Raw genomic sequence first — 22,830 nt, forward strand, 5'->3', positions numbered from 1 at the left:
CTCAGGTAATAATTTCAGTAGCTGATTTTTTTTTTTTTCACTGCAAGCCAAGAATTGCCAATGTTCCATTACATACTAATAGAATTGTCTCCTCTTTTATAAAAGGTTAGGTAACCTATACCAAATTTATATCCTTGAATAAATAGACTTGCAGCCAGTTTGGGTACCAAATACTTCATCCAACAAGAATAAAATGCTAGAGATAGAAATGATTCCAGTTATTTTAAACGGGAGAGGATTTAATACAAATATTAGGTGTGTACAACATATTAGTTGTGCATAATACTTGGACTGCTTATAGGTTATTTTATTTAATATCTTCACTTCCAGCTTTCATTGTAACAAAGCCATGGTTTACCAACATTTAGAACAAACACTAACTATTTTTAAATTATTTCTATGTCACCCATGTAAAAATTCTTCCTTCCATTGCCTATTTAAAAGGTGAATTTAGGGGGTGCCTGGGTGGCTCAGTTGGTTAAGTGACTGCCTTCAGCTCAGGTCATGATCCTGGAGTCCCAGGATCGAGTCCCGCATCAGGCTCCCTGCTCAGCAGGGAGTCTGCTTCTCCCTCTGACCTTCTTCCTTCTCATGCTCTCTCTCTACCATTCTCTCTGTCTCAATAAATAAATAAAAATCTTTATAATAAAAGGTGAATTTAGGGGCACCTGGGTGGCTCAGTTGGTTGAGCGTCTGCCTTTGGCTCAGGTCATGATCCCAGAGTCCCAGGATTGAGCCTCACATCTGGCTCCCTGTTCAGTAGAGAGTATGCTTCTCCCTCTCCCTTTGCCCCTCCCCCTGCTCCTTCTCTCTTTCACTCACTCTCTCTCTCAAATAAATAAATAAAATCTTTTAAAAAAAGGTGATTTAACAACAACAACAAAAAAGTCTATTGTCTCTAGAGGCTGACATAGCTCCAGAAGAAGAGTAAGAAATGGCTAAGGGAGGAGAAATCTGGGACCACCCCTTAAACTGTTGTGTGCAATGACATTTTACTGTAGCCTTTATCCAGAAATCAGGGCTCTCCTGCTATTGCCTCTTGACCCCAGGGAAGTTAATGACCAGGCATTGGAACACTGATTAGAGCTACCTTGGCTGGCTGCCTCTATACTTATGACCAAACATTAATAGGTAGATAGTCCCCACTTAAAGGTTGTCTTGAAAACTTGGCACATGTGCATGTAATTGACAAAGTCATTATATATTATACATATACAGAATCCTACATGCAAAGATGTCCTTACATGTACTAGATTTCTTCCAGGAAAAAAAGAAAAGGGTTTATAGAAAGAATTAGGAATGACAAATACCAATCTGTCATACCAAGGGCTTTGTCAAAAAAGTTAACTCTTACAGTATGTACCCCAGCATTAAGTACTGCATTCCCTGCTTTTATCCTTCAAGGTTGTAATGCTTTGAAAAGCCCTATCATTAGTTTTCATTTTAGTGTTATTTAGTTTTAGCAAAAATGTGTTTTATTGGGATAGCAAGGCACTAAAATTAGTCATGGACCAAGTACACCATGGGAGGGATTACAATATTGTTACCCACATTATGGAGAACTGGATGTAGTACGTGCTTTATATGCACTTAAACCCATTTAGTACTTACACCAAGTCTATGAGGAAATTATGGCTACAGTTTAAATAACTTGCTCAAGGTCACATGATGAGTAAAAACCAGGTCAAGATTTCCACCCAGGCACTCAGCTATGCTGCAGGAAAAACGTAAGGTAGGATCTACACTTTAGGAACATTCACACTAATTCTCTCAGGCTGTTTGCCAGAGAATAGGAGGTAGCTTCTTTTTTTTTAAGATTTTATTTATTTATTTGACAGAGAGAGACACAACCAGAGAGGGAACACAAGCAGGGGGAGTGGGAGAGGGAGAGGCAGGCTTCCCACGGAGCAGGGAGCCAGATGAGGGCTGGATTCCAGGCCCCTGGGATCATGACCTGAGCAGAAGGCAGGCGCTTAAGGACTGAGCCACTCAGGCGCCCAGGAGGTGGCTTCTAATGATGTGTTTGCCTGGTTGCCTGAGTCCTTTGCTGTGTTCTAATCAAGGGGCTTAAAGCTCTTTGCAGAGATGCTAGACTCCAACCGAAAAGACAGAGAGAGACCAGTGAAGATCTAGGGCATGTATATAAATACAGTAATATTCACAAGGCACATTTATTAAAAAGTAGGAAATTTATGCAGCAAATGGTAATGTAATGGCAGAGGTCTTAATGAGAGAACTCAGTCATTATTTTAATTATAAAAATTATTAATGAACTCTCCCTCTTCTAATTTGTTTCTATAGAGAAGGCTCTCAATGGCTTTCCCAAAGATGAAAGAAAATAACAAAATAATTCTCAAGTATATCTAATATATTATCTATCTATCTATCTATCATCTATATGCTATATATATATATATATGTTGGTGATTAAATTTTATTTTTTACTTGACAAGGAAAACAGGGTCATGATCTGCATTAAAATCTAGTAATTCCATGATTCTAAATGTAGTCAGCAGGTTGGTCGGGCCATTAATCCACTGAGTACCTTGCCGTTCTGATAAAATATACAGTTTTGGGAATACAGTGCTCAGACTGGTCATTTCTAGATCTCGTTGGCTTCATCTGCAGAATGGCCCACCACAGGCTCATAGCAGAGTCAGCATAGTTATGTAATTAGGTAATAACAATGACTGCAGGAAAACCTACTAGTAAAGTAGAGCAATGCAGTAAAGGGAAGCACCTGATTTGAAATCCTAAACCCTGTGTTTCAAAGCTTCAGAGCTCACTCTATCACTAATGGTCAGATCTTCACCAATTCTTTCAGGGGTCTTCAGTTATCCCATCTCTGAGATAGATGATCCATTTAATTTAATTCAGCAGTTCTCCAACATGGTTGAGACAACTCATTCATCATTGTCATTCTTTGGGCATATTGTAAACTAAGTGGAAGAAAGTAGAATCAGAAGTCTTAGGATTTCTGGTGGAGTCCCAGAATTCTACTTGCATTATAAAAAGTAATTCAGAGCTGCTGAATTTTCCCTTTTGATTTTGGCTAGGATTAGAGTGCTTGTTAATAGAATTTATATTTATAGATTCTTTTGCTATCATTAAATGGATCGAAAAATGAAAGGGGGGAAATCGGAGGGGGAGAGGAACCATGAGAGACTATGGACTCTGAGAAACAAACTGAGGGTTCTAGAGGGGAGGGGGGTGTGGGTATGGGTTAGCCTGGTGATGGGTATTAAAGAGGGCATGTATTGAATGGAGCACTGGGTGTTATATGCAAACAATGAATCATGGAACACTACATCAAAAACTAATGATGTAATGTATGGTGATTAACATTGCATAATTAAAAAAATAAGTAATAAATAAAAATTAAAGAAAAGGTAAATTTGGTGCCCTAAATACCTGACAGCCTTTCATTCTCATCCTCTCTTTGCCCATGTGAGCAACTGCTTTCAAGAAAAGCTGCTTATCTTAAAGTCATAAACTACTCCAAAAAGAGAATTCAACTCTTTTACTCCTGTCAAGATTTTGTCAATGTAACGAGAAGATTGCTATCCAGTTAACTGCATTTGTCAAGAAGTATTATGGCTGGAAGAAGGAAACCGGGCCACAGTGAGAGTCACCCATTTTCCCAGTGTTCAGCCAATGATTGAGAACATTTCTGGGATCTTGCAGGTATAGTTGAAATAATTGGATTATGAGAGAATGTTGTTACAGAGTAGAAACTGCCTGCTCTAGAAATTCTTTCCTTTTTACTTTAGTTTATATCTATCCACAGAAAACACTTGTTCTAATGAAACCAGTAACCAAAGGGTCAATGGGACTAATCCCAGCTACAGACTTATTAGTGCAGCTACAACTTTTTACCCAGATATTTCCCCTTTGCCTTTAAATTTTCCAGCCTGTTCTCCTTCTGGGAGGTAGATTTGAGGGCTGCTTTCCTGTCTCCCCCTCTGGCTGCCTCTCCAATAAACCCTTCCCTTGCTATATGTTCAATGGCTCTGTGATTGTCTTTGCTGTGCATCCAGTAGACAAACTTGGACTTAGTTACACTAAAGCACCAATCATTTTTATTGCCTTTTTCCTTTAAGATTTTATTTATTTATTTATTTGAGAGAGAGAGAGAGAGAGAGCACAAGCTGGTGGAGTTGAAGAGGGAGAGAGAGAAGCCGACTCCCCGTGGAGCAGGGAGCCCAATGTGGGGCTCGATCCCAGGACCCTGGGATCATGACCTGAGCCGAAGGCAGACCCTTAACCGACTGATCCACCCAGGTGCCCCTGATTGTCTTTTTCTTATATCTTTTTCCTTTCATATAGGGAGAAATTTTGAGACATTTTGGTTTCACTTGGTTTTAAAGAATTGAATGTTGGGACACCTGGGTAGCTCAGATGGGTAAGATTCTGCCTTTGGCTAGGGTCATGATCTCTGGGTCCGCGGATCGAGTCCCACATGGAGCTCCCTGCTCCACAGGGAGTGTGCCTCTCCCTCTCTCTCTACCCCTACCCCCCACTCATGTGTATGTGTGTCTGCGTGTATCTGTGTGTGTGTGCATGCACACACACGTTCTCTCTCTCAAATGAATAAAATCTTTAAAAAAGAATTGAATATTAATTATTTTTTGGTTTTTTGCTGCTGGTGGTTTTTTTTTAATTTTTATTTTTAAGGTATATTTGGGTTATTTTCTCAGAAATTTGACAATCATCAGAGAAGGGTAAAGGTTAAATATTGATTAACTAAACTAGGTTTGCCATAAACATGCAGCAAAATTTGGACCTCATGTTCATGTGTCTCATTCAAATTCATAGAACTAAACAGTCAGAGGTTATGACATGAAGTTAATTTTATTTCATGTTGTTCAATAAGTAGGGAACATCTTTGGGCTCAGTCTTACACTTTCTTATAATTATAGTCCTCCCTCTAGTGAAATTCAGCCTTGAGCAGAAGTGTGAGTCAGGCTGGGGCAGGTTAGGTTGTTAGGGAAGCGGACTTATACAGAGATTAGCATGCACTAGTAGAGAGGGCTCTTGCAATTGACAGCTGTGAAAGCAATGGGTGGGGAGGAAGGACAGGGTAGAGGGAGAAGTGAACCCATGATGAAATCTCAGGTGAAGCTAAAACTGAAGCTGCAACCCATTTGTGAGCCGAGGTGCCTATCAGTCATCAGGTAAGGGTGGTGACCTGGGGAAGAAGCTAGAAACTTAGTGAATACTCTCTCTTCAGCCTCAGCTTTCTACCAATAGGGCTAGAGCACTTCATGGAATACCAAACACACAGGCAAAGTTTGCTCCTCTTAGTGCTGTCCCCAAATTTGGGATCCCTTTCAGTGGCTGTCCATCCTTAATGGCCTGTGCTCCCAACTCTTCCATTTATCATACTCAATTATCTTTTGTCCCATCCTCGACTGGTAGTTGCTGTATTTGGGTAAGACATATATTCCCAGCCCCCATCATAATAGCTAGTAAACACTCCACTTCTTGAAAATCTAGGTAACACATAGTTTCTTCATTCTTTTGATTCCAGGCGTCCTCACCCAAGTGGCTACTCAAGCAGAGTAGGGGGTGATAGAGCAAAGGGTAAGAGCCACAGGTAATTTAAGCTTTTTTTTAAATGACCCAGTTACATGGGTACATATAATTAAATCTACTGTTACTACTGTGGGGAGATTACATTGTGAAAATTTTGCAGAAGTGTGTGCCCCACCAGGTCTCCCACAAACACCCACAGAAGCTCAAAAGGCAACTACTATGCTTTAAAATTTCATTTAAATCAAACGATACATGAGCATGCCCAAAGTATGGCAGGCTTGGTGGAATAATGCGCAAAGCTATGTCACTCCTGGTCACATGAGATAGCACCCCTCTCTCTCTCTCTGACAATCTCATGAAAGAACAGATTGTGAGATGTCTGTACTCATTACAGGAGTACAAGAAAGCAATTTGTTCTACCAGGGATTATAGAAAAGAAAAGAGAAAATGACAGGAAGGAGTTGGATGGAGTTAACACAGCTAAGCAACAACTAGGTATTGGTGTTGTGCTGGTAACTTTTTTTTTAAAGATTTTATTTCTTTATTTCTTTATTTCTTTATTTATGAGAGAGCGTGCACGGGAGGATGGGGGAGGGGCAGAGGGAGGAGAGAGACAAGCAGACTCCCTGCTGAGTGTGGAGCCTGAGGGGTGGGGGGCCTTGATCCCAGGACCTTGAGATCATGACCTGAACTGAAATCAAGAGTCAGATGCTTCTTGGGGAGCCTGGGTGGCTCAGTTGGTTGAGCAACTGCCTTCAGCTCAGGTCATGATACTGGAGTCTAGGGATCAAGTCCACATCAGGCTCCCTGCTCAGCAGGGAGTCTGTTTCTCCCTCTGACTCTCCCCCCCAACCTCATGCTTTCTCTGTCTCAAATAAATAAAATAAATCTTAAAAAAAAAAAAAAAAAGTCAGATGCTTCTGAATTGGCTGAGCCACCCAGGTGCCTCTGTCTGGTAACTTAAAATGAATTCTCACACCAACACTATGGTAGGGGTTTTTATTATACCACTTTCAAGATAAGAAACCAATATAAAAGAGGTTAGTTATTTGGCTAGCGACACAGCTGGTAAGTGTGTCCAAAGTAAGAACTCCAAAGCCAATGCAATTTTCACCCTCTCATATGCCATGGAATCTCGGATAACTTTTAATAAAAGCAGTTCAAATTTCTAGTACTTTGATGGTTAATATTTCAAACTACTTGTTAATTCTTTTGATAACCTCTTGGTCTAGATATTTTTTATTATTATATTTTCTAAACTAAACCTGATTAACTTGTACCCATGCCATAAATGATTTGCACATTTAGGTATGTTTATTCATATCTCCACAAAACACGTTGCTTATTTTTCCCTAAAAAAGTATGTTACACCAGAATGTATTTGCCCACACTTGATCACTGTTATGTAAAACACAATTTTAATGTGTTCTACATTTAGTTTTGGTTGGCTTTTTGTTGTTGTTATTGTTGTTACTGCTCTTAAAATGTTGGTAATTTTATATAAACATTTTATGTACTTATTATTTTTTTCCTTATGCTGATTTGTTTGTTGTTTACTTTTCAGGGTGCACTGGCTTTTTAAAACAAACTCACCTTTTAGTAATTCTTTCATTAGTGAAAGCTATCTTTGTTAAAATAAATTATTTCAAAAACAAGCCTCTGAAGTTTTGAATTTCCTTCACTATGCAAAATTAGTTAAGATTAACAACAATGTGCTTTCCCTCCAGATAACTTCATCTTTGCTTTACTCAAAAGTTCCTAAACTGCCAAGTAGAATTTTAATGTTTTGGAAAAAACAATACTATTAAATAATTTTGTAATATTTGCTTTGATAAATTCCTTTTAAAATGCTATTTTGGTCCTTTAGAGAGTAGCATAATCCTTAACTGACTTTTGAAAATAATTATTTTACTAACTAGGTTACATTTTATTCAATTCTCCTTATAGAATTAACAAACTTAAAAATTTCATAATAAGGACCTAATGAATGAATGATATTTTAAAAGAAGCGAATAGATAATGATACCTCGATTTGCATCCCAAAGATCACTTTCTAACTACACAGCTAAAAGCCATTCATTTAAAGTATCCATCACTAGACTGGAAAGTCTGAATTATACAAAAATCTTTAGTAAATTATTAAATTCAGAGGTACGACGTAATTAATTGAAGGTATTATGTACTGGTAGGGATTCTTAGGCAACCACTTTAAGGCCAAATATTAACATCCAGAGCTACCTGGTAAGCAGCAGTTTTATAAATGTATTGAATGTCCTGGAAAGAAGTATTTTCTGATTATTCTAAAAATTCATTCTTTATTTTTAAGATCAGAATTGTATACTTTTTCAAGGTTCAAAGATAAGAAGTGGCACAGTCAGTGTTAAAATCTGTTCTATTTCATCAAAAATAAAGCACATTTATCAGTCAGCATTTTCCTGGGTATTCTTCTCATAATTTCTTTTCTGTTGAATATTTAAAGTTTAATAGCTATTACATAAAAGGCTTACAAAGATAGAAGATGCACTCAATATTTTAAGAAACAATCTTGCTTTATACAAGTTTTATTGTAGGGAAATCTATCTTTAATTTTTATTGAAATAAAGTATTTTATAAATATGTCTACTTAGTAACATAGTTTGAACTTCCCTCTTTTGAGGGAAAGATAATTGAATTAATAAGAATGAGTTTTGTTTCCACTTTCTTCTCTTTCTATTCGTTGCAATTTTCAGCCACGATGAGTTGAATGAATCCGTCACTGCACCGAACACTTGACATAAGTTATCTTGTTGACTCTTCACAAGTACTGTTACCCCATTTCACATATAAGGGCAGTGAAACTTAGAAACATTAAATAATAACACACAGGTACAAAGTGGCAGTTCTTTGTGATCCACGGCTCTTTTGATAATTGTGCATATTGCTTCCCAAACCTATTGAGCTTACTGTTGCTGTTGCTAATGGGGGGCATGCTAGTCTTTGTAATAAAGTCAATGAAACTGAGTGTTTACATGCTCCCTGTTTTCTATCATATACAAATCTTTCTGAAATATATAAAAACATATGACAAAAATTAGCCCAATTCACTACAGCTAAACTTCATGGAAAATTGACAAGGATGAAACAGATTTTAAGTCCAAAAGAACTTAAAAAATCAACCAAAGTCTTATGTTCTTGACTAGTCGAAACAAGCCGGAGAGATGAGTGGTCTTACTCATGATCCAAGGGAGACCCAAGCCATGTAACCCAACTTTCTGGACATTAACTCCATATATTTTCAGAAAGTACCTGACATTGAGTATGTGTCAGGCCCTGTGCTGGGTGATTGCTGCAGACGTAAGTATTGTAATTACCCCATGGTCAAAAAAGAAAACTGAAGCATAAATATGCTCAAGGGCCAAGGTTAGTATGGACCGGAGCAAGGGTAACTCTAGCTGTGGACAGCTTTGAACTCAGACTCAGAGGGATTCCTCATGTTCAGTAATTTAGCTCCCATACAATAGTCTGTATAGAAACTGCTGTTCTCTGTCAGAGGTGATTGGCCTCCATTGCAAAGCACGGGTTCCCGTTTTTCCAGATACACCAGTGGAGTGCACTGTATTTCAACTAATGAGGCCAATATGTAAAATATTTAACAATAGAAAGAGCTGGGGGGCAATCTATCAAAACAGCCCAAAGAGGAGAGAAGAGAAATTGGCTCTATACCACGGGAATGCCAAGTATTGATTTATACCTGCCGAATAACTGCCCTGAAACCAATTAAACTCTCCACTCAAGAACTAGAAGAGAACGTATTTTCCCACCTAGCATCTGAATATCTCATCTCCTTCACTTATTAAATGAGGAATGGCAGGATAAAAAGGAAAATAATGCTAATATGGACCCCAGTGAGTGAGCTGCTTTGAGACTATTTTAACTATCATTGACAGAAAGTGAACAAGAGGAAAAAGTATGACCTATCTGAAGAGGATGCATGCCTCTTAATTACAACTAGATTACAAAATTAAGAATGGCATTGATTGCAAAAAGTTAGCTCAGTGACAGCTGGTAGACGATTGCATCTGTATTGCAAACCCATTAAAATGCTCTTCCTGTTGGTGGCTACCAACCCCACTAGCTGCCAACCAAGTGCAGCTGTAGATCTTATGGTTGGTCATGGAGTAAAATGAAATAAAACTTTGCCATTTAACATTATAGATTCCTGAACAGAATATTATTATCTTGACTTTTAATGTTTTAATTTCCCAATGTTTTCCGAGCACTCCGTCCTAGAATGCATTTGATACTCCTGAACTAACTTTCAGCAATAATCCCATGTATATGTGTTCTGAAGATCAGAAAGGAAATGTGTTAGCTACACTATAAAGAAGTCTATTCTTTTTTCCATTCAACAGTGCTGCTGAGTGGTCCCATCCGTCTTGAGATAGAAGACCTGGTAGGGCTCTGTGCTACCTGATGGCACCTCCCTTTCCCCAACTTTTCCAGAAAAAAAAAAAAAAGAAAAGAATAGGGAAAATGGAAAAACCCCTGTTGGACTTGTACTGATAACGGTTGTAAGCGGTTACATGGAATTTGAGATGCTAATTACTTTTGAATAGATGACTCTTACATATAATTCTGATTTTAATACACACAAAGTTTGGTCTCTTCATATAAAGTTGGCAATATGTCACCCTGTGCTTGCAAATGAGGTTTGTCTGGAAAAATACGTGGTGCTCAATGCCACGTACTCCGTGCTTCCTCGAGTCTGAGACATTGCCTACTGTGCTCCATGCCTGCAGTTCTGACATCCTCCATATGTGTCTGGCTTCACTACCTCTATTTCAGGTAGAAGAACCTGGTGACCATAAAGTATAATTATGAACAAAGCCAATGGGCAGAGAAAGGTTTCCAAAATAAGTCAGCCTGTTTCAAGTCTGAGTTCTTATTAACTACCACCTCCCCTGCCTCCTTTATGGGAATATCATTTCTAGAAGAGAACTACTTATTCTTGTAGCAAATAACTGAGATAATATGATGTGAACCTCTAAATGATACATGCCGTATTTTAGATATAAGATATGACACAGTGAATAATGGCTGTCCTGTTTGATATTCCTGATGGAAACAAAAAAATAATAATCCACTTCTGCGTTTTACATGTGAAAAATTCATCCTGACTACTAGCAAACTGTCAAAATGTTTTACTTTGACTTTATGTCTAACCATACTTCGGGTACTTTTCGTGACGATGACATTTTGTTGTAAGACAGTTCATCGAGGTATCTCTTTATATGCCTTTCTGCAAGTTGGTTCAGAGCTTTTAGGTTGTCTGTAAAATATTAAAAAGTATGTTCTTCAAATCATTTGAATAGTTCTCTCGGCCTTCCTTGTGGGTATAGACATATCCTGATTTTGTAATAAAGCTTTCAAATCAGAAAAAATGTGTGGTTACCAAATAATCATGAAAACAACAATTTCTATAGAAATTGTCATGGGTAAACAAGAGGTTTTTTTTTTTTTTTTAGAAAATGTATATTTTGTTTATTCTTATAAAGTGCATATTGTGGCATTTGAGCAAGGTTAATTCTACAAATCCAGAATGCCACAGAACATTCTGAGGCTTTTTAAAAAAGCACCCAGCCATAGAAGATTGACAAGGTAGCTATTATTTGAGCTGCTGCTGTTTGGGTAAGCCTGACCCCACAGGGAGTCTGATATCACAGCAGGGTCCCACACATTCTATTCACAGTTTACCCAAAAGCGTGTACTAAACACCTGCCAAAGTGGACACTATACTCAGCACTGGATGAGATACAACAATTGACAGAGTATATGTCCTCTGTCTCCAAGGGGCTTGGAGCATAGGCAAGAAACAGATCCATGAAAAACCACAACATAGAGATGCCATAAATAAAAGTATTTTAAAGTTATATTAGCTGCACAGAGGGCTCAGATAATTGACAGATATGATTTGAGAAATTTCCTGAAGGGGGGGGCCCTTGAGTTGTATCTTGAGGAAGGAACAAGTCACTAAGCAAAGGAGAAAGTCAATGTCATAGGATAAAAGACCCTCAGCAAAACTACAGCAGTCTGAAGGAGTTGGAGGTTCCTTGGAAATAGACTCTGTTCATATCAAATATGGATCTATTTCTAGAGCACATAATGAACTAGGAGGACATACTGGTAAGGAATGTCAGAGAGCAATGTATATATGACATATGCATCATACAAAGAGTTTGAATTCTCTCTTAAAGTCATGGCAATGGAAACAAAGACAGTGTCACAATCAGGCATTCTTTACAGATCATTATCCTTTGTCCCACAGGGTATAGGGAAGGTGTAAGTGGACCAGAGACCACGGGAAGGGTCTTAACTATGTCAGAGTTTGGAAACTGAGAGAAGAAAATACATTCACGAAATCTTACAAGTATTGGAATTAGAAATGTTGCCAGATTATTTAAACGTAAGAGTGTGAGCGCTTAAAGAAAGCAAAAAAGTGGGAAAAGTTTAGCCCGTGTATTGAATGCCAGTAACTTCCAGGGAAAATTTTCAATGATGCAAAGTTTACTGTCCTGGAAAACAGTCTTATTCAGGAAAACTTACCAGACCTCAGCAATTATTTGTGGAATGAAAACAAAATGAAACTAACAAAGGCCCCTACTACCCAAATCAGGGAGTTTAGCAGACTCTCAACCAGGGCAAATTTATATTTGCTTAAGGATACATTGATCCAATATGGAAGTTGGTTATGTCATTGAAATGATCAGAATCTCCTTAAGGATGTAATAAATTTTTCATTTAGTTTAGACTTCATACCAAGAAAATGGGCAAATGGGTTCATCAGTTGGTGTGTGTGCTAAAAAGGCATCTGTTTTAGAGTGTATTATTACAAATTCTTTATCCTTAACTTTCAGTATAACTAATGAAAACAAAGCTCCTATAATATCCTCTAAAGCACACGTTTTCTATTTGTGCTATGAAAAGAAAAAAAAAAAAAGCGTAAATCCAGAAGCCAGTTTGGTCAGGCCCTAATAGATTCTGACATATGAGCATCTACAGCTGGATCTACAAAATACTTCGAGCAACCTCTCAAGTATGAAACAAATTCATTACTAAAAATAACCTGACTCAAGTCCTTTTAATGGTTCTTTCAGCTCACCCTGTGGGTTTAAGTATATCTTGATTCCGTCCAAAGCTTTCAAATCAGATAAATGTGCAGCCACCCAATAATAACAGACATAGAAATTCTATTAAAAAAAACAAGAATGGGTAACCAAGGGATTTAAAAGACAGATATTTTCAGGTTTTTAGAATGATTCCTTGATTTGTCATGAACAATAATTAATATATGCATCCACTGAGTGAAGTCGTGATATCTCCATCATCACAAATTTTAACCATTGACAAAGAAGTTGTCTTGAAGCCTAGTCAGTCTTAAAGCTAGTCAATTTATTAAGAGACAGGAAATCATTAAGAGTCTAAGAGTCACGTTTAGGGTTAATTTCGACTCTTGTCATTTACAGGTTTTGTGATCATGGACCAATCACTATACTTCTCAGGAAGCTGAGTTTTACAATCTGAAAAATGATGATAAAGTACCTTACATGGTTAAAGACAAAATGTGATCACATGTATCAAAGCATTCTGAATATGTTCTTACATAGGTGCTCAATAATTGTAATGTGCCATTATTCTTGTTTTAGATTAATTTATATTCAGGTGCCCAATGGAAATTTAAGGTTGCAAGTCTAATTACCAAACACAATTCCTAAATGTTCAATCACGTAGTATATGTTAGAAAATTTAATTCAAATTAAATTCTAATTTTATCAGTGCACTACCACTTTGTGTCATCTATTAAACACCAAGATCATCTAATATATACAACAAATGCATCATCAAATTTACCAAGAAGTACATGTTTTTTTGTTTTGTTTTGTTTTTTGTTTTGTTTTGTTTTGTTTTTTGTCGCCTTAGACACTCTGTTGAGTTTGAGAGAATGTAAAGTTATTACACGGTCTCTGAGACTCTGGAATATGTTAGAAAATGAGCTTATTGCATGATCTATGAGCTCTTTAGCAGCAGAGTCATATTTTTCTCCGAATCCCCCAGAAGAATCTAACATAGTACTCTGTAGAAAGTAGATGAGGAGTAAATACTTTGAATGGACAGATTTCTTTAGTAACACAGGGAAGTAGAAGATATGATTGACTTGCCTAAGACTGTATTTTATCCTTCTATGAAACTTCTGAACTCAGCCACGTGCCTGGAACAAAGTAGAAGGATTTTAATAAACTTTTTTTCTTTAATGAATTGTATTCCTTGACTAAGGGTCTGGTCTTCACAGAGTAAGGTCTGTAATTCTTGGTAAAAGTAACTAACAGTTGCCTGGACATTACTTGACATAAAATCTCCCAAGTGTAATATCAATCACCTGTTACCACCGTCTTTCATACTTAATTTTCCAATAGATAGTCTACAAATAATTAACACTAGTTAACTGAAGTGTCATGATTTTATTTCCTGATTTAATCTCTGTCAAATATATTATTAGTGAAATGGCCGAGAAGAGTTAGAGAAAGGGCTCTGGCAAACTGTGAGATTAATCTGAGTTGAACTGGAGCATATGAATAGATACATTTTCATGAATGCTCATTGTAAGTATGGGTGGATGAGCTATAAAGAAATCTGTAGTAGAAATGTACCATGAGAATTTGTAAGGAAAATTGACAGTTAAAACTGATAGCTTATGTTTTGAAATAGGGAAAAAGACGATTCTGATTGGATAACTACATTGGTATTTATCTCTATCCTAAACAACACAGATTTCACAAATACAAAACAATATGCTTGATGTATGTGTGTATACTGAAAAGATATTCATAGAAACACACAATCTAGTTGGGAAATAGAAAAGAACATGAAGATGTCATTTAAACCCCTCACACAAAAAGGATCAAATGACCTTAAAAAATACAAGTTGTCTTCAAGGTAGGAGAAAAGGAAAAATCCTACTACTTTCTTCATCCCTGCATCATCAGGAAGCATCCCACATTTCTTTTTAACAATAACAACACAAGTATTGGCTGTAACCCAATGAACTTACTCAGATAAACGCAATGTGTTTTTCTTTTAAAATAAGCTTTTACTGAATAGGGCAACAAGGTACTGTATAGTGTAGAGTGAAGTTTGTAGTTAACAAAGTGTACGACATGCTAGGTCTCAGAAGATGTGTAATGCAGAATCTTCCAGGCCCTTGCAGTCCCTTGTCAGTGAGAACACACTAAACATAAACCAGAAGCAAATCAACATATGGTTCAAACAATAACAAATCATCGGGATTAACTTTCAGTGAATATATACTGGTCCTAGGAAGGACAGACAGTGGCGATACCTTCACCTTGCCTCAAAAAGATTATAAATCTTACATCCCGTGGATATCTTTATAAATGCCTCGGTGTTTGTGTGTGTGTGTGTGTGTGTGTGCATGCGTGTGTGTGTTTCATGCTAGTTTAAAAATGCCTGTTGCGATGGCCTTGCTTTGTGCTCTTCTGGTGGATGTGACACTAGAAAAAGAAAAATGAAAACCATAGCACAAGAATCTGATCCGTTTGTTATAACAACAGTATCATACATGTACAAATCTTTCTCCCCACAATCTGTGACAAGCATCCCCATTGCCAGCAATTGTCTTTTGACCCTGCTGAAGAAATCAGAGAAGGGTGTAAGCTATAGCATTCTTCATTAGTATTTTGACTTAAAAAAAAAAAAAAGAACATCAGGCCAGTTTTGACAAAGATTAAGAACTAGGAGAGTGTTTTGTTTTGTGTTTGTATCTCTTTCCCTTTGGGGCACAAAGAAACTGCTTAGCTTGCCCATGAAGCAGGAAAATCATGGGCAAAACCATTCTTCTCATGTTCTAAAGTAATGTCTTCTTGTTGTAGGTTCCCGAAAAATGCTATAAACAAAGATGTCAATGGAAATTAACCCTTCGTGATCAAAAGTGACACTGAGCTCTCCAGCTGATGTTCCCTAAACTAGCGCAGCAACTGTTCCCCGTAACTTATGTTTGGACTGGGTGTCCTGCTGGCTACATGCAGAGCTGGTTCTCCACAGAGGGGAAGGAGGTTGTGATCTTGTGAAATGACTAAGACCATCATGATCTGCACTGGTAGGAAACGGAGCCTTAGAATTAGCTACTTCATTAATAATTTTGCCAGACTAGTCACATCACAGGTTTTCTTTTTTTTTTTGTTTTTTTGTTTGTTTGTTTGTTTGTGTTTGTTTTTACCTCAGGGAACATATCTAATATATTTTCAATGAACATTCAGATAACTAGAAATTGCATTATTTCTCATGGGATAGAATGTTTTCCGCCTCTCACATGGGAAAATTAGGCAGGGAAACACACTTTTTGTCCCTGCCCGTGACTGTCTTTTGCGATGAGGTGTTAATACATTTTTGAGGGAAGCCCAGAGCCTCTCTCTGTTCGAGCCCATCTCCCCAAACAGATAGGTATTAATGACAACCCTAGGCTGGAATAACGATCAATAAGATCTGTGTGACCATGGCTATACCTTTTCCTTTTAGAATTGCCTCTGCACAGTGACAGTTCTCTAGCTTTGAAAGTGGCTGTGTATTATCTGATCACCTTGTTTGGTCAAATGATATCAAGCTCTTTATAAGCCAGTCGCTTATGTATGGCTTTGTTCACAGACTTGGCCTGCACCTTCAACTGTGACTCTTGACTAATCTCAAAATACGAACCAATGACAGCAAGAGAGGCTAAAATACAGAGTAGAACACATTCCCGTGACTGAAAATGCCAGTCAAAGCCTAACCCAACACTGATGGTTGGTTATTCAGCAGTTTTCCTAAGACACGTAAGACATTACAAATCCCGTGATGTGCTTTCTATCCTGGTGTAAGTGAGAGCCCTGGGTATGTTATGAGAAATGGGAGATCTTAGATTTAGCAGTCTCTGCCACATTGTGTACAAGATCAAAGTGAAGCCTATACTACATTCTATATCTTCTGGAACATCTTCTAGCAAAGGAACCATTTCAAGTGACTAGGTCTTCATTGTACCAGGTAAGCCCCAAATAATTCTGAGAATATAAGACGTCATAGAAACCTCTCCAACATTGGTCTTCTTCGCCCAAAGCAAAAACGTTTCAGCAGCCAAATATCGCGCCGGGGTTATACACACAATAGAAATAAATGAGAATGATTTTTTTGTGGATAAGAGAGAAAAAAACCCTCAAAAATCAAAGTACCATCATTTGAACACAGAGTTTTATCTACACAGCCAAGGGGAAGAGCACAGTGGAAGGGAATTATCCAGTTAAGTACAGAAAACCCCATGTCATTGTCCTGAATGTTACATGGCTTACCAGTAACACTGATCACCTTCACAGACTGTCTTGTCCCTTCGCTGTGTGGAATTAACTTTAAAAAAGCAACAGCCAAAATTTGCTAGCTAATATACTAAAATGGAAACCTAAGTCACTTTAGAATTAATTCAAATTAATTCATAGCTAATTTCAGCTCAACTGTGGTTTCAATTCTTGCTTCTACAACATTATAACTTCAGTTATATTTTCTGCTTATTCTGAGGGACAAGGAAGAGTAAAACATATAAGTTGGGGGTACATTATTAAAGAAAATAAAGCTCTTACTATAAAGAAAAAACTTGCATAGCATTTTATACCTAAACTCTTACAAAGAAGACACATCACAGTTCTATTTTGTTAAAAGTGAGAGAGAGAGAAAAGCAAAAATGATTGTGACATTAACTTCATAGGTCCTTAAAAAATGGCCAGTGGTAAAAGAAATATGCAACACAGGGTGAAATTTGACTTTAAAAGGAATTTTCCAAGGGTGTGTGTTTTTTAGATAATGTATGCGATTGATAGCCCTTCTACATCTAAGGGATGAAAAGGAGTAAATTATACATAGTTTGTGAAGATGGGCATTGCTTCCAAAGTCTCTAGAGTTAAGCACTGACATCCCTCCCTTCTCTATGCCCTCTGCTCTATGCCCCACTCTGCCAAGATTAGGGGAACAAGCCTATGTTCCCTGACTTGTTCATTTTTCATGTTATCCTGTTAATAAAAGATTGATTATCCCTCTATGATTCCCAAAGAAGAGGAACATCCAAGACTGAAAAGGAATAAATGAAATTTCAAAAATGGAACAGGATCAAAGTCAGTCCAAGGTGGAAACTCAGTATTGCTTAAAAAAAAACAAAACAAAACAAAACAAAACATTATTTCAGCCAGCTTTGATGTATTCCCATGGAATTATTAACACTGAAAATTACTATACATTTTAAAGTGTATAAGTATATATGGATATTTTGTGCAACCAAGACTGGCATCCAAAATTTTCTTTCAAATTTTAAGCAGAGTGGGAAAAAAAAAAAACAAAAAAACAAATGTAGCATAAACAGCTAATTACGAAAATATATGTGAGGTGATTGGAAGACAAATTTGTTAGGGGATAAAGGTATTAATTCAAGCTATTTCAACATGATACTAACACAGTCATTTAATAAAGTAGAGCAGAATAGCTGATCACTTGTTTTTGTCTAAATGGTATCAATAGTTTTTAAATAACAAGTTTAGTATATTCCAAACACTAATCTCTTGGTCTAAATATCATGTTGACATAGCTGCAGTGAATCTACCCAAATAATTCTCATTATCAAAAATAATTCCATTCAATATAATTCTTCCCGTTATTTTATTAGCCTCTTCTAAAAAAGTATTCTAGAATATATCTCTGTTGAATGTGATTCAACCTGACATATGATTTGAATAGTAACACTTTTAAAGGGAGTTTTCTTGCTGGAACATCCTACCTGTCCCTGAAGATGACTGAAATCAGACTCAAGTCTCTAACTCTGTTATCACATAGAATCAGGGAAGCATGAGGAGTGATTTTTAAGCTCCTAGTCAGAAAGCCAACGCCCGGGTTTGAAGTTCTTTTCCAAACATGTCACTTGCTGGATTCTGCCAGGTTGGGTTAACTTATCTTACAGGAACGGGCTTCCTTGTGATGCTTTTCTATATTTCCTGCTTTGGGTCAAAGCAGGGTAACTACCTCCTTTCTGATATTTCGAGATTTTTAACTTCTCTTCCAGATCAGAAAGTTCAGAAATAGCATGAAGGTATCCGCGCCATTTCTTGTTTTACCCACATCACTTAGCCTACCCTGATGAGTTCATTCTAATCTGCCCTTTCATCTGACCACCGACTGTAAGAAAGGAATTTATTCTGACAGCTTCCACAGCAAAATGGTTAATGTGCATCATGAGGAAGAATCACTCCATCTTTTGCCTTGGCGTTGGGTTCTCATTGTACAACCCTGTACAGTACTTCAGCGACTATTTTTTTTTTTAAGATTTAAAAAGCAAGGAGTTACAAAACTGTTTGTCATTAACTTGAAATAGAAAAGATAGCACTTTTTTTTTTTTAAATCCCATTATATAGTACACCGTATAAATTACAGAGTATTCAAATGCACAAATGCATCTGGGTAACATTTATCAAATGTAATTTGCGTGTCTCTCTGAGTACACACGTGTGTAGTTGCCAGAGTCTCACTGTCTGCCTTCCTAACGCCGGGCCTCTGGCTGTCACGTGTGGCAGTGCTCCAGATCTGGAACACTGCTGTTGCAGTATCGCATGTTGTTGGGGATATGGCAGTCTGTGTAATTAATGCCCCCATTTGGGGTGTAAATGGGCTGCAGTCTGAAATCTCCTTTAAGGAGCTGATCGTTATTTAAGGAGACGATCTGAAAGCTGGTTTCAGTCATCTCCAGGATGGAATTGTCCTTCTTGGTGCCTGCCTCACAATAGTCATCTTTCCGCCGGCCCCGGTTGTATTTCCACTTCTGGGACGTGTAGCGCCCCTTTTTGTGCATGTGCCAGCAAAAGACACTGAGCAAGACCACGAGCACGAATATCACTGCGCCCCCGATCAGGCCCGCCAGCAGGAAAGGGGAGCCCATGCTGTGGGAAGTCGTCTGCTCATGGCTGGAAGCAGTATTGCTGCCATTGTTCAAATAGGAAGCATGTGTGGTGGCCTCAGAACAAATGGTATCTTCCACAGCTCGGTAGTTAAAAGCATCCAGGGGCACCAAACAAATCCGATAGGTGGATCGGGGCTCTAGGTTAACCAGGCTCAAGTGCTGCTTCTCACCACTGACTATGCGTTCCTGGACAATGCCCCCTACTAAACTGTGGCCCATTTTCACCCACGTGAGTTTGTACGCCATCACAGTAAAGAGAGAGAGCCAGCTGACTTGAATGGACGTGTCGTTCACAAAATGGATAGAGAGTTGGATCCGTTCAGAAATAGGCGGTGTCACTCTTTCTCTGCCGTCCCAGTCAGGAATTGTAGGCAGTCTGGCGGTGGTGGGAGTCAGGGGTGTATAGCTTCTGCTGGGGGTAGGGACAGAGACGGTTGGGGGCGGAGTTGTTGGAGAGGCTGTACTTGGGGCCGGGGTAAAGACAGGCAGCCCAGGGGTCATGGTGGGGCAGGACAAAAGATTCATATTCAGCTCCCTGACAGCCATCCCCCGGACTTGCTCGGGCCCTTGGCACATGAAACCTCGCACGTTGAGAGATGAAGGGATGTATTTGAGCCATTCTGTGACCCATTTAATGCTGCAGTCACAAAACCAGGGGTTATTCCGAGCAGTGAGCTGCTTCAGGTTGGAGAGATTATCAAAGACCCCTTGAGTCAACATGCGGAGTTGGTTGTTGGATATATCCAGCCACTCTAGCTTGCGCAGATTTGAGAAGGCTGTCAAAGGGATGTGGTTGATCTGGTTGTCCTGCAGGTAAAGCCTGATCAGATGTGTACCTGGGAGATCAGGAGGAGGGTGGGAGAGTGAATTCCGAACAATTGAAAATTCCTTGAGCTTGGTGAGATGGCTGAAGGTGCCCTCGGCAATGCCCTTGTTGGTCAGGAGGTTGCCGTCCACAATCAGACGCTCCAAGCTCGTGAGGTTCTGAAAGGCCATGTCTGATATGACAGCAATTCGATTTTCATCCACTCTCAGCTCTTGCAAATCCACAGGAAGCCCCACAGGCACACTGCTCAGGTGATTCTTGGATAGAAACAACAGTTTGAGGCTAATAGCCTCCCGGAAGGCCCCGTCTTCCACCCCCACTGTGGATATCGAGTTGTCATCCAAGTGAAGCTCCTCGAGCTTCAAGAGCTGGGCCAGAGCAGCCCGTGAAATGGTTTGAATGTTGTTTTCCTGCAAATGGAGAACTCTGACATTCTTGGGAAGGTTCATGGGGAATTCATCCAGTTGGTTGCCATAAAGGTAGACCGTGTGCACGGACCGGACATTGTGCAGTTCTGCAGGAAATCCAGCATTATTAATTTGGTTGTTGTGGAGGTAGAGTACGGTTACACCCTCCGGGATCCCAAGAGGCACTGAGGTCAAGCTTCGCTCATTACAGTAGACAAAGTTCCTATCGCAGCGGCATACACTAGGGCACGCTAAGATTTTTGACACTTGTGAGTAGAGCCCCAGGGAGATGAGAAGCCAAGATTTCAGGAAAAAAGCCCCATGGCTGGGCCACTGTGCGGTCTGTAGGCCCATTTCTGAAGTACAGAAACAAAATACAAGGTGGTGGGGAAAGTAAAAAGAGAAAAAAAAAAAATATGTATATATATATATATAACAAAACCAAAATGACTGGACAGGGTTCTGTTAACGTCCAGAACTCCAACTACAGGAAAAGTCTCAAAAGCCTGTGGTAAAAGAATTCTCCTGTGGTCTCTGGTTTTATCAGCCTATGTTGTCTTCTTTGTTACTGTCCTCCATGTGAAAAAAAAAAAAATTCAATAGGGAGAATTTTCCACATAGGCAATGAGTGAAGCCAAGTTATCAGCAGTCATCAGGGACCCAACTGGGCAGGCAGAACTAGAACTCCCTTCTCGTGTTGTAGATCAGTTCAGCGTTGATCAGACTCTGAACTTCTTGGTTAAGCTCAATCTGCAATCTGTTGTAGGAAAGCAAAGAGAAAAAAGTTAGTTAAGGGTCCTAATGGATGAAGTGCTGATCTAACTCTTTGCCCATCGAGAACAATGTGCCCGGGGACCAAACGGCCAGAGGCAGGAGTTGACGTAATGTTTTAAGTGACAATAATTTAGTTGAGAAGGTGTTCAAGAAAGGAACATGATTCAATTATCTGATCTTCAAAGGAAAAGTATACTGTTACCCTCACCCTCAGTGATCATACTGTGAATTTTACATCCCAATCAGTATCTTCTCTTAAATATCCATTTGCATATCCAAATAGAAAAGTGCAAGGCACAGTGTTGAATCCACTGAATCAATAATGATGATCACCTACAAATCCAACTGGTCACATCTTGTTTCAAGATGACACAAGTGACTGAGTAACTAATACAATTTGAGGGCAAACACATAAAATCCTTTCTAGTTATAGATAAACAAATGCAAGATAGGGACTGATAAGGTCGTTCAAAAAGATGTGTGCTTTTGGTATGATGCTTAGCGAAATTAAGTCAGAGAAAGAGAAACACCATATGATTTCACTCATATGTGGAATTTAAGAAACAAAATAGATGAACACTGGGGAAGGGAAGGAAAAATAAAGTAAGAGGAAAATTGAGAGGGAGGCAAAGCATAAGAGATGTTGAACTCTAGGAAACAAACAAGGTTGCTGGAGGGGAGGTGGGTAGGGGGATGGGGTAGCTGGGTGATGGGCATTAAGGAGGGCACTTGATGTGATGAGCACTGGGTGTTATATGCAAGGCCCTAGAATCACTAAATTCTATCTCTAAAACTAATTTAAAAAATAAAATAAAATAAAAGATGTGTCCTTTTGATCTGACACTGAGGGAGAGGAATAAAAGTAACGCACAGAAGCATGCATGAAGGCAAAGAGATTTCTCTTTTCTTCCCCACTTTTTGCCTCTTCTCATCTTTGTCTTTCTCCAAAACAGCTTACACATGAGTTACCAAGGAGAACGACTGGACTCCAGTCCATGTGATATGTTTCTGTTTATTCCTTCTTTTGGGACTTCCGGGTACAGATGAGATACACCCTTCTGATCCCCTTAAGAGCTGCCAAGCTCATGACTGGGGATAAGTTATTTTTCAACACTACTACCTTCCTCTCATCTGTGAGGGTTTTTTTTTTTTTTTTTTCTACTTTTCAAGAAGGATCTTCAGCAGACTTTGAAATGATAGAAGACCCATTTGGGGAAGTAAAGGCAATCCACAGATAGTAATCATGCCTTCCTGCTCCACAACGTGTCCTGTCT

The 22,830-nt window shown here is 38.7% G+C and overlaps 1 protein-coding gene across 7 annotated transcripts in view; it reads right to left on the bottom strand.

Annotated features, from left to right (window-relative positions):
• Nucleotides 1–7,830: 7,830 nt before the first annotated feature.
• FLRT2 (fibronectin leucine rich transmembrane protein 2) overlaps nt 7,831–22,830 on the bottom strand; it is a 100,960-nt gene continuing 85,960 nt past the window's right edge. For all 7 annotated transcript variants that reach the window (XM_027571149.2, XM_027571147.2, XM_027571148.2 and 4 more), the window contains one exon: nt 7,831–21,539. In XM_027571149.2, coding sequence (XP_027426950.1) covers nt 19,154–21,136 — 1,983 coding nt within the window. In that variant the 5' untranslated portion in view covers nt 21,137–21,539 and the 3' untranslated portion in view covers nt 7,831–19,153. The remainder of the gene's footprint in view (nt 21,540–22,830) is intronic.

This window comes from Zalophus californianus, chromosome 6 (genome assembly GCF_009762305.2).
Source record: "Zalophus californianus isolate mZalCal1 chromosome 6, mZalCal1.pri.v2, whole genome shotgun sequence".
In the NCBI taxonomy this organism is placed as follows: Eukaryota; Metazoa; Chordata; class Mammalia; order Carnivora; family Otariidae; genus Zalophus; species Zalophus californianus.